The sequence below is a fragment of the Epinephelus lanceolatus genome, chromosome 24, assembly GCF_041903045.1.
Source record: "Epinephelus lanceolatus isolate andai-2023 chromosome 24, ASM4190304v1, whole genome shotgun sequence".
Taxonomy (NCBI): Eukaryota; Metazoa; Chordata; class Actinopteri; order Perciformes; family Serranidae; genus Epinephelus; species Epinephelus lanceolatus.
In genome coordinates, this window is record NC_135757.1 from 23,942,159 (window position 1) to 23,954,209 (window position 12,051).

General features: G+C 40.7%; 1 protein-coding gene across 1 annotated transcript; it reads right to left on the reverse strand.

Moving 5' to 3' along the window:
- Window positions 1-8,474: 8,474 nt before the first annotated feature.
- LOC117250203 (uncharacterized) lies at window positions 8,475-11,734 on the reverse strand. Its single transcript, XM_033616292.2, has 4 exons — window positions 10,139-11,734; window positions 9,786-9,960; window positions 9,337-9,551; window positions 8,475-9,236 (listed from the first exon to the last, which is right to left on the reverse strand). Exons 1-4 carry the CDS (start codon window positions 10,536-10,538, stop codon window positions 9,079-9,081), a joined length of 948 nt encoding a protein of 315 aa, XP_033472183.2. The 5' UTR covers window positions 10,539-11,734; the 3' UTR covers window positions 8,475-9,078.
- Window positions 11,735-12,051: the final 317 nt, after the last annotated feature.

Below are 12,051 nucleotides of genomic sequence, written 5' to 3' on the forward strand. Positions count from 1 at the left end.
ACTAATGAGGTAGATTTTAAATGGCGTCATTTTACCATCACTTGTGTCCTGCTCTCCAGTGGTTTTCACCTGGATGACTTTGGCAATGATGTCTATCTAAAAGATCACAATTTGATGAACACCACAAAACATTTTGAATACATTTGATAATGTTTACAAGACATCTTACTTGCTCAAGATCCTTGACATTGGTACATCTTTGATCATTTTGTTGCAGTTGTTGTACTGAGTGTCGTGTTCAAATCCAACAGCTGGGTTGATGATGTAGTCTGATTTGTCACTGTAAATTATTTCCTGCATGGCACTGTGAAACCTGTTGTTTTGCAGTTTCACTTAACGTAGGGTCACTGCTATGGTTTGAGATTTTGAAATGAGATTCATTGTATTTAATAACTCTTGAGAGGCAATATGGTACATGTATATAAACTATCAAATTGCTTTTCAGTATACTAAATAGACTGTTTAATATACTTCTACATACAATAATATTCTAGTTATTGTACTTACTTCTCTAAGTTGGTTGTACACTGCTGATTTAAAGCAGACAAACCGGGTCACCTTTGTCTGTTGTTGGAAACAGCCTGTGAAGTACTTGGTCCCACCGGCACTTGTAGTCATGTCTGAGAAATGATCAAAGTATCCAGATACCTGGTTTTGGTGGTCACTTTCCATTCTGCCAAGAAGAAAATAGATTTGTTAAGTGTGTGATTTATTAACTTATTTTTACTTTAATTTGTTGAAGATTGATCATGAAACCAAAGAAAAGTAGTTTTCCATACCTTTTGTAATTTGTTTCTTTTGAGCTGTCTTCTTTAGGTTGATTTTTTGTTTCATGTTGCTTTTTCTTTGTCGAGTTGTTTTAGTGAATCCTCTTTCAGTGAAATCCTCTGAATAAAGTGGGATCTTCAGGTTGGGCTTTTATGTCAGCTTGATTAAGGCAAATAACAAACACCTGTTCTCTGAAGTCCAGAGTCATGTGAGCTATTTCTCAACCCTGCATGTCTTCCAACACACCTGATTCAAATCTTAAGCTCGTTAGAAAGCTCTGCAGAAACCACATAATAACATGCATGGAGAGTGATTCCACAAGAGCAGAGTTGAGAAGCACAGATAGTGACAGAAACCACAACACATCTGTAAAATATAACACAGTGAGGAAGGCAAAAAAAAAAAACAAAAAAAAAAAAAACACTAAAATATTTTCATGTGCTTTAATTCACACAGCACAATAACTGAATAGGTATAAGATTCACTCATTCTGCCTGCCATAACCTGGATGTTGAACTCTCAACCTCTATCACCAAAGTCAAGAGATGATTTAGTTGGGCTATGTGCCAGGTGAGAACCCACACATAGTTTATCAAAATGTAGTTATCAAGACAAAGTTCTGAGAATTAAAGTACTTCATCTAGACAACATAGAGATGTCTATTTTATTTTGATTGGATTTGATTGAAGTGACAAACTTATGTTTAAAGGTGCTTGATTTCCACTGACTGCAGTGGTTCACTTGAGGACAGAATTCAAAATAAAACTGCTGTTATAGAAATATGTTTTTCACACGGCATTGATGAGGCTTATGTAAATGTACAAAAGTTTCTTCAGTATTGGGGCTACAGTTTGATGATAGTTGTGAAGTTGTAGCGCGTATGGTTGATTTGTTATTAATTTTCAAAGGTTTGAACTTTAGACGCTTGCTGTAGCGCCACCCTCAGGACTATTTAGGGATGTAACAATTCACTCAGCTCACGATATGATGCGATTCATGATAATAAGTCCACAATTACGCTTTTTCATGGTTTAACAAAATTTTCCAAAGACATTAGGACTTAAATATATATATATATATATATATATATACAGTACAGGCCAAAAGTTTGGACACACCTTCTCATTCAATGCGTTTTCTTTATTTTCATGACTATTTACATTGTAGATTCTCACTGAAGGCATCAAAACTATGAATGAACACATGTGGAGTTATGTACTTAACAAAAAAAGGTGAAATAACTGAAAACATGTTTTATATTCTAGTTTCTTCAAAATAGCCACCCTTTGCTCTGATTACTGCTTTGCACACTCTTGGCATTCTCTCCATGAGCTTCAAGAGGTAGTCACCTGAAATGGTTTCCACTTCACAGGTGTGCCTTATCAGGGTTAATTAGTGGAATTTCTTGCTTTATCAATGGGGTTGGGACCATCAGTTGTGTTGTGCAGAAGTCAGGTTAATACACAGCCGACAGCCCTATTGGACAACTGTTAAAATTCATATTATGGCAAGAACCAATCAGCTAACTAAAGAAAAACCAGTGGCCATCATTACTTTAAGAAATGAAGGTCAGTCAGTCCGGAAAATTGCAAGAACTTTAAATGTGTCCCCAAGTGGAGTCGCAAAAACCATCAAGTGCTACAACGAAACTGGCACACATGAGGACCGACCCAGGAAAGGAAGACCAAGAGTCACCTCTGCTTCTGAGGATAAGTTCATCCGAGTCACCAGCCTCAGAAATCGCAAGTTAACAGCAGCTCAGATCAGAGACCAGATGAATGCCACACAGAGTTCTAGCAGCAGACCCATCTCTAGAACAACTGTTAAGAGGAGACTGCGCCAATCAGGCCTTCATGGTCAAATAGCTGCTAGGAAACCACTGCTAAGGAGAGGCAACAAGCAGAAGAGATTTGTTTGGGCCAAGAAACACAAGGAATGGACATTAGACCAGTGGAAATCTGTGCTTTGGTCTGATGAGGCCAAATTTGAGATCTTTGGTTCCAACCGCCGTGTCTTTGTGAGACGCAGAAAAGGTGAACGGATGGATTCCACATGCCTGGTTCCCACTGTGAAGCATGGAGGAGGAGGTGTGATGGTGTGGGGGTGTTTTGCTGGTGACACTGTTGGGGATTTATTCAAAATTGAAGGCACACTGAACCAGCATGGCTACCACAGCATCCTGCAGCGACATGCCATCCCATCCGGTTTGCGTTTAGTTGGACGATCATTTATTTTTCAACAGGACAATGACCCCAAACACACCTCCAGGCTGTGTAAGGGCTATTTGACCAAGAAGGAGAGTGATGGAGTGCTGCGGCAGATGACCTGGCCTCCACAGTCACCGGACCTGAACCCAATCGAGATGGTTTGGGGTGAGCTGGACCGCAGAGTGAAGGCAAAGGGGCCAACAAGTGCTAAACACCTCTGGGAACTCCTTCAAGACTGTTGGAAAACCATTTCAGGTGACTACCTCTTGAAGCTCATGGAGAGAATGCCAAGAGTGTGCAAAGCAATAATCAGAGCAAAGGGTGGCTATTTTGAAGAAACTAGAATATAAAACATGTTTTCAGTTATTTCACCTTTTTTTGTTAAGTATATAACTCCACATGTGTTCATTCATAGTTTTGATGCCTTCAGTGAGAATCTACAATGTAAATAGTCATGAAAATAAAGAAAACGCATTGAATGAGAAGGTGTGTCCAAACTTTTGGCCTGTACTGTATATATACATATATATATATATATATATATATATATATGTACATATATATACATATATATATATATATATATATATTTAAGTGCTATCTTCCCTCCAAAACTGGCATATTAAATTGATATTAAAACACTTACAAGAAAAACTCTTACACCTCAGGAGTTCTTTCCTGTCGGGATCCTTCGGGAAACGGTGGAAGGCCAGGTGCGGGGTGTTCCACTGATAGTTGTTGCAGTTAATTGCACAAAACTGTTTGTTTTCAACGGAGCTTCGTCTCTTGGTATCCATGCTCTCTGCCTACGTATTTATAGAGACATCATTCTAAGCCTATGAGAAAGCTTCCACTTGTATGTGAATTGCATTACACTTTAGTAAATATATATTTATGAAAGCAGTAGTTGATATTTGCTAGTAAACAACCACGTAACACATTGTAACTTTAAAATCATTTATTGGAGGCTTTGGACACTTTGTAAGTGTGACAGTAATCATTGTTGTTACTTCTAGTTTTGCCTGTATGCCTACACCAACACAGCTCAATCATTGTGTGGACCTAATCTTAACACAATTACATTTTATTAACTAGAGAAGCAATTTCTGAAGAAATTGCGGGTGTGAATGCTGCGAGCTGAAGCCACGCTGCAATGCTGTCTTGAATACAATGAAGTTTGAATGATTTGAATGTTTGAAAGTTTGTTGAAAAGCTGACGCCACACTGAATAGCTGTCTTTAATAAAATAAAGTTTGAATGATTAGAATATTTGAATGTTTTGCTGAGATTTATGAAATCCAATATGGCCGCCGCCTAGTGACGCCACAATATGCAAATTAGATGACTTAATTTACTCCCATCAGATTCCTCTTCCTTTATTTTGAGGATGAGACGACAAAAACAGCACAAAACAAAAGACATCTGCTGTGCAAATATCAATCAATCAATCAATCAATCAATCAATCAACTTTATTTGTAGAGCGCTTTTCCTGCACGGACATGCAATACAAAGTGCTTTACAGAATTAAAAGCAATTAACACAATTAAAGAAAGAAAAACAATTACAAAGAAAGAAAGCCCCTCCCTCCCACCCTTCATACTAGACACACACACACACACACACACACAATCACACACAATAGGGAGACATGGCATGGCACTGAGGATCAAGGAAACGCCACCTTTGGGGCCGTCCACACTGGGAGGAGCCACAGGCCGTGCCATCGGGGGGGACCAGCACCCAGGCCCCCCGACTCCGACAGACAGGTGGACCCCCACATCGAAGGGAGGAGCCCCCAGCCGGCCGGGCCGAAGGAACCCAAGGAAAGCACCCCCAGTAGCAGACCCGACACAGCTCCCAGTGTGGAGGACCCCCCTGAGGAAACACTGGAGTTAAAAGCTAAAGACTAAAAGCATAAAATAGGACTAAAAGAATAAATGAAATAAAATAAATACAGTACCAAAAATAGAATACATAAGATTATAAATAAAATAGAATACATACAGTACCAGTGATAAATAAAAACAAAAAAATTAAGATTAATATCATCTTAAAAAGCAAGATAAAAGCAGCAACATAAAATGGGATAGAACCAGATAAGAACATAAGAAGAGTTTAAAATATTAGTTAAAAGCCTGATTAAAAAGGTGTGTCTTTAATCTTCTTTTAAAAATATCAACAGTTTCTGCAGTCCTGAGGCTCTCCGGCAGGCTTTTCCACAGGTGGGGGCCAAAGTGGCTAAATGCTGCCTCACCATGGGTTTTTGTTCTGGGTTTTGGTATGATTAAAAGGCCAGTGCCGGAGGACCTCAGGGTCCGCGAGGGTTGATATGGTAAAAGCAGATGAGATAAATAAGAGGGCGCAGGGCCGTTAAGACATTTAAAAATGAGTAAGAGAATGTTAAATATGTTCAAAATGCTGTTTTACTGAGATTTATGAAATCCAATACGGCCGCCGCCTAGTGACGCCACAATATGCAAATTAGATGAGTTAATTTACTCCCATGACAAACTTTGGGTCATGATGAATAGTTTTCTCATTTACAGTATGCCTTTATCTCTCACCACTTTCAAGCCACAGCCTTTTGAAATGTTGAAATGAATATTTTCCTCAAATAACTCTGGCAACTAAAGGGTTAAAATGGAGATTGTGCCCCTGTCATGTCTGCATGTAAGATGTAGACACACACACACACACATCATGTTTCTGTGAGTTTGTGTGGCACAGCGGTTGCCATGGTAATAAACTAGGTGCACCTGGCAGAAGAGCAGAGAGAGACAGAACACAGAGAAGAGAGCTCTTTTAGAGGAGATTTAACTCCTCAAACAAGTTCTTCCCATACCCAAACCGTTGGTCCCATCATGAAAATAAAGTGATTGTGAGAGACAGCCACTTCTTGTGAACGCACATGTCATGTTTTATATTTCTACAGTCCAAAATGGGGTCACCAGAGCGAGTTACAAATGTGTTGCACCTCAGCTGTTTCCAGAAATTTCTCCTCTCAGATTACATGGGAGTGAATGAGAAAAAAATCGGTGCTCCCTTCGCTTTGGAGCCGCTCAGCAAAAATGTGTACGTGTCACAGATTCCATGTCAACATTTCTGTGAGCAGGACAAATTTTCCTACGTTTTGTGGTATAAATTGTGTATGTACAGTGAAAATTGTGGCCGTATGAGCAAGTTGAAGAGAAAATTCAAGTATGAGTAGAGGGCTGTGTGTGTGTGTCTGTGTGTGCAGCCGTTGCCATGGCGATTCCTGACTTGCCTGCACTTGAGGGGCACACACAGAGAGCTCATGAGAGAGCAGAGGAGCAAAGGCTGTTTTTAATGGGGTTTCACTCCTCGAACAAGTTCTTCCCATACCCAAACCGTTGGTCCCATCATGAAAATAAAGTGATGGTGAGAGACAGCCACTTCTTGTGAACGCACGTGTCATGTTTTATATTTCTCGAGTCCAAAATGGGGTCACCAGAGCGAGTTACAAATGTGTTGCACCTCAGCTGTTTCCAGAAATTTCTCCTCTCAGATTACATGGGAGTGAACGAGAAAAAAATCGGCGCTCCCTTCGCTTTGGAGCCGCTCAGCAAAAATGTGTACGTGTGACAGATTCCATGTCAACATTTCTGTGAGCAGGACAAATTTTCCTACGTTTTGTGGTATAAATTGTGTATGTACAGTGAAAATTGTGGCCGTATGAGCGAGTTGAAGAGAAAATTTCTTAATTAATTTTCAGCTGCTCTTCACTCTAGTGATGACATCACCCACTCTAGCTCACGCAATACACACCCATTATAAAGTCTGAGAAGGGCTGAAAACTTCATGTATTTTAAACTGACTTTGTAGAAAAACTAAAAGAGATATTGAAAATTTGAATTAGTTCCTGAAAGTCAACGACAGCATCAACGTTTGAGAGTTGGAATGGAGTTTCTACGTCAACGTATGAATTCATGATGTGTGGGTGAAGATGAGTGAGTTTGAAGGATTTTCTCATTGACTTCCATTATAACAAAGTTTCAGAAAACGCTGAATATTTTTGAAAGTTTGAATGGGATTGAAAAGTTGAATCATATGTAAAATGTCAGCAAAATGATGAATATTTTCCATTTTGAATGGAGTTTCTAGCTGAAAGTATGAATCGGTAGTCACAGTTTGAAAAAAGGTGAAATTTTTAGATTTTTGAGGATTCCGTAATGCATTCCCAATGGGAAAAGGATTTGGGAAAAATCGGAAAAATCTCGGAAAGTATGAATGTTAGGAAAAAAGTGAATACATCCGTGAATGTCCTAATTCAGCTGAACGTTTTCATGTTTGAACGGTTTGAATCGGTTGAAGTTTGTGGAACTAGTAGCGGTCCAACCGTTTTCGCTCCATCCGCTTTAATAGAAGTCGGAATTTTAACGTTGAATTCCCGGGAAAATATTAACGTTATGGAAAAATCTGAAAGTTTCCGATAATGTCCTAATGAAGCCGAATCAGAAGAAGTTTGAATGGTTTGAATCGGTTGAAGTATGTTGAAGATAACTGATGTTGAAAAACGCGGCGGAAGAATAATAAGAAAAATAAAGAATTTTGGTAGTAGAAGAACATATGTTGTGAATGCAACATTCACACCCAATTAGAGTGTGTCAGGCCCCTCACTGTCTCTGCTGTCATCTGATGAACACAGTTTTAATGCAGTCTCCGCTGACTCTGTTTTCCAGAGACACACACATAGGCTCAACTTCTTCAGCAAACTTGGAATAAATGTCGTCCTTGGTCAGACAGACAGGTTCCATGCTACTGTACTCACCTTTACCTTTTATGAATAACATCTCCCAAGCCCTTATGTTACCTTAACATAACCAAGTCTTCTTTCTTGTGCCTAAATCTAACCAGACCCCCTATACACTGCGTCCACATTCATCTTCCACTTCCAAATCCAAACTTCCACGTTGTGGTGTGCTGCTGCTGCTGATCTGGAGTGTGGAAACCCACTAGCGAGGCTGCGCATATGCTACGGGCCTTAGCAATATCATCTCCACTTGATACTAACACCTTTTCAATCACACACGTGAGATCAACTGCAGGTAGGTAGTTGTGGAATCTGTAATGTTTTTCCATGTCATATTTATATCAGTAATAAATATTAAAAAGTTAAATTGAAAAGTTGACTGAAAATGTAAGTCAGAACATTATAACATGCCCATATGATGGACCTCCACATGCCTAATTATGTCTCATTTGTTGGAGTAATTTGAGGTGTGTACCATTTGTTATACATATTTACTGATAAATTTACACTTTTTTCCCCCCACTTGAGAATTTATAAAAATAGTCAAAAAACCTTCCTAAAAACCAAATCAAGACACCAAGACCTCTTTGTTTCTCTGTTTCAGCAAACTTGGAATAAATGATGTCCTTGGTCAGAAAGAGGTGCCATGCTACTTTGCTCACCTCTATGAGTAACGTCTCCCAAGCCCACCCCTGCACATAATCCTGCTTCCAAGAAAATCACCCAACTCCAAATCCAAGTTCAAAACAACTTTATTTAAACAACTATTTTGGAACATTAAGACACAATGAAAGAACATGATAAAGAAGAACTGCGAAAAAAAAGTAAAATAAAACATAACATGCAATATGAACTCAAAAGACTCTTCATTTCCCTTATACTGTTTATAATGTGAAAAGCTCAATAAAAACAATGCTCTTTTTTCTCCTTTTCCCTTCTTTTCTTGTCACATGTATATTATGTAACAGTGTCAGTAAACAACAAAAACAACAACACCAACAAACACAACAGTATGAATAGGAACACTATTCCAGCATGGAAAATACTAGTGTTGCGAGCCCTGGCTTTTGAGCTCAATCAACAGCTTGTCAAGTTCTACCTCACTGTCATCCGAGTCCATCCATCCTTCTTCATCCTTGTCCTCCTTCCCTTTGTCCTCCTGCTGGCCCCCATGGTCTTCACCCTGTGGTTGGTGGACCTGCCCCAGCTGCCCCTCCTGCTGCCCTTCCTCATTTCTCTTTGGTGTGCAGTTCTTCTCCATCTGCCCCTCATCCGCTCGCCCCTCACACTTTGTCTTCTTCTTTCCCTCTGCATGCTCAGTCTCTTCTTCATCACTCTATTAGGAAAAGTCTCTTTTTGAGCCGTCTTTTCCCCACCACCTCCTCCTCGGCGTCCGGTTGATCCGCCTGATGGTGTTCCTGTCCCTCTGGTGGTGAAGCGGCTCCAAATTCCCCCCAAGCCATCTCCTCTGCAGCAGCCTCAGACGTGCCTGGAGAGACAGACAACAAACGTTTGGTGGAAATTATCATCCAGTTTAAAAAAAAGAGGTTTGAAAGGAAGTTCCTTCACTGAAACATAGTAACACTTACTTGTTGTTTCCTTTTCATGATGGGCTGCCATCTCCTTGAGTATGAGAGACTGGAGAGATTTGATGAGGTTCAACAGCTCCCCGATTTCACTTGAAGTCAGCTGGCTTTCATCCTTATGGAACATGTCCATGTGTCGGAGAAAAGCCCTCACATTTAGAAGAATAGCTTTGATGGAGGTTACTCGGTAACCTGCTGCCTGCAAAATCTTTCGCCACCTGGAGAAAGAACAGGACAATTTCAACAACATGTACACGCCATGCACCAGCCTCAGCTGTTGCAATGGGCAAGTGCAGTTCCAAACCACAGCAAAAGTTTTCTCACTATACTTTACTAATAGAGCAGGTCTAGAGCCATGCTCTCCCACTTTGAGACTGACCACTAACTTTAAGGAGTGGACCCTGTAATGTATAAAATACTTGTGTGTTATGAGCTACAGTAGGAGTACTCACGCCTGCAACTTCTCAGGGTTGTACAAGTACCAGAGGCCCAAGATCTCATCCTCGCCTGCTGCCATATAGGTGGCAATGCGCTCAGCATGGCCCCTCTTGGTACGAGCATTTTCCCTATCCTTGAGCCTGAACTTGGAACCCAGGGAGGCTTTCTGGAATCCGAGGAGGATCTTACCTGTACAAACAACCAACATTAATGTAGATGTGGATATAGAGCACACGTGACAATCACGCTTTTTAATTTAAAGAAATCCATCATTACCCACATACAGAGCAAATATTTCAGACAAAGTCCCACTGAAAACATGCACCTATTTGGGGAGGCAGGCAGAGAGAGAGACATTCTTACTCACCAATCAGTGTTTGTTTCAGCTGGGGGGTCCCTGCAGAGTGTTTTCCTTTCTTCCGTGGACTGCCTGAAGCCAACAGTGAAGTTGATTGCGAGGGGCTAGCCAGAACAGAGGCGGATGCTGATGCAGAAGGGTCAGTCACAGCAGAATCTGAATCTGATGAAGGAGCAGCCAGAGCTGAAGCAGACTCTGAAGTGGAGGGGCCAGCCGGAGCTGAAGCGGACGCTGATGTGGGATGGCCAGCCGGAGGGGACCGGATGGACTGGGACCAGTTCAGCAGGTGCGAGGAAAGATTTTCCTGCAGGTATGTGACAGTCTCCTCAAGTTTTATTAGGTGGTGCTTTATTTCACAGGCTGAACATGGGCTGAGGGAGGGAGTGGGAGTGCTGAACTGGCAGGGCATCACAGAGGTAGGTGTGCTAGCTAGGGGTGGCAGTGCAGAGGGGGAGACAAACAAACAGGGAGCATGGCTGTCAAGTTCAAACCACAAAACCAGTGCAACACAGAGCAGAGTGGAGCAACCCTGGACACCTGCCTAACCAGACTAAAACTTAAGTATCTTCTGAGGTTACCAGGCTTGAGGCAGCTTTAAACGCAAAAACCAAAGCTCCACAGAAAGCCAAAACACAGCCAACTGCAGAAACTTGGAGCGTGCCCCTACCCAGGATACCCTCGAAAACAAAAAAGGAAAAAACAACAAAAGAGTGAACCATTGGAAGGACCAAAGTCCAGCTGGAACACTCACTCTACATAACCAGGGAGCTCTAGCACTGAAATGTGTGGCCTACAGATGACAACCATACTCACCAAACCAAAACCAACCAGAAAGGAGAGACGCACACAGCCAACACACTCCATCAAGCAACAAAGGAACACCAAGGAACCAACAAAAATCTAGGGGAAAATGATCAAAAACGGACGAGCCCCCATTATGTTACAACCCTGGCTCACCTGGAGGAAAATAAGAAACACAAGCAGGGCACAAAGGACAAAAGGAATTTGAGAAGTAGATAATAAGAATTCAGGGCACTGTTAAGCGCACAGTGTCCAAGTGAAATGCACAGAATGGCTAAAAAAAGAACGAAAAACAAACAAAAGCAGTGTCAACTAATCTGCAGTAAGGAGCGATCAAGATAAAGTGCCAATCAGTGCATAATAATATAATATAATAGTGGTAACAGCATCCAACAGTGATCAAGAATTAAGACAACGATATTGCCTACCATAATATGACAGAGAATAACCCAATCCCTAAAAACCCATAAGAGAAAACCTTTAAAAAAAAAAAAAACAACAAAAAACCCTCAGACAATGCAACCTCAAACAGTAGGTGAACGTCACAGTAAAATCACTCAAGGAAGGAGTTTAAAAGCAAGATATAACAATTCTATTAACAACCCAAAGAATTAGCATATGCATAGACACAATCCACAGTTATTATACAACATGCAGAAATTGGTGTATGGAAATGGCAAGGCAATTTTATTTGTATAGCCCATTTTTACAGTTTGTCTCAAAGGTCTTTACATAGCATCATAACAACATCCTCTGCCCTTAGACCCTCACATCGACTGAGGAAAAACTCCTGGAAACCCTTTTAACAGGGAAAAATTGGAGAAACCTCAATGAATGAATAACACACGTAAATTCAGGTGTAATAGCATCAGGGGGAACTTAACATGTCTTGATTCCTGTCTCCAATAGAGAACTCTGCTCTCAATACTGGCAGGTAACTGGGTTCTTACTTCTTCTCTTGAAGAGATTCATGGGGATAAGTGCAGCAGCTAAGGTAAATACATTACAGTTAAAAACACCCCATAGTTGAGACAAATGCCATTTATTCATTGAAATGTAAGAGGAAAAGAGTGCTACTTACCAAGGCTGTATGTTAACATAAACACCTAAACACAGATTAA

Bases quoted from the DNA above. Each gene is read 5' to 3' on its own strand.
- LOC117250203 (XM_033616292.2), bottom strand. From the start codon at position 10,538: ATGCCCTGCCAGTTCAGCACTCCCACTCCCTCCCTCAGCCCATGTTCA. The intron at 9,961-10,138 runs GTGAGTAAGAAT...TTGTTTGTACAG, and splicing joins GCTGAAACAAACACTGATTG to GTAAGATCCTCCTCGGATTC. The intron at 9,237-9,336 runs GTAAGTGTTACT...CTGTCTCTCCAG, and splicing joins TCATGAAAAGGAAACAACAA to GCACGTCTGAGGCTGCTGCA.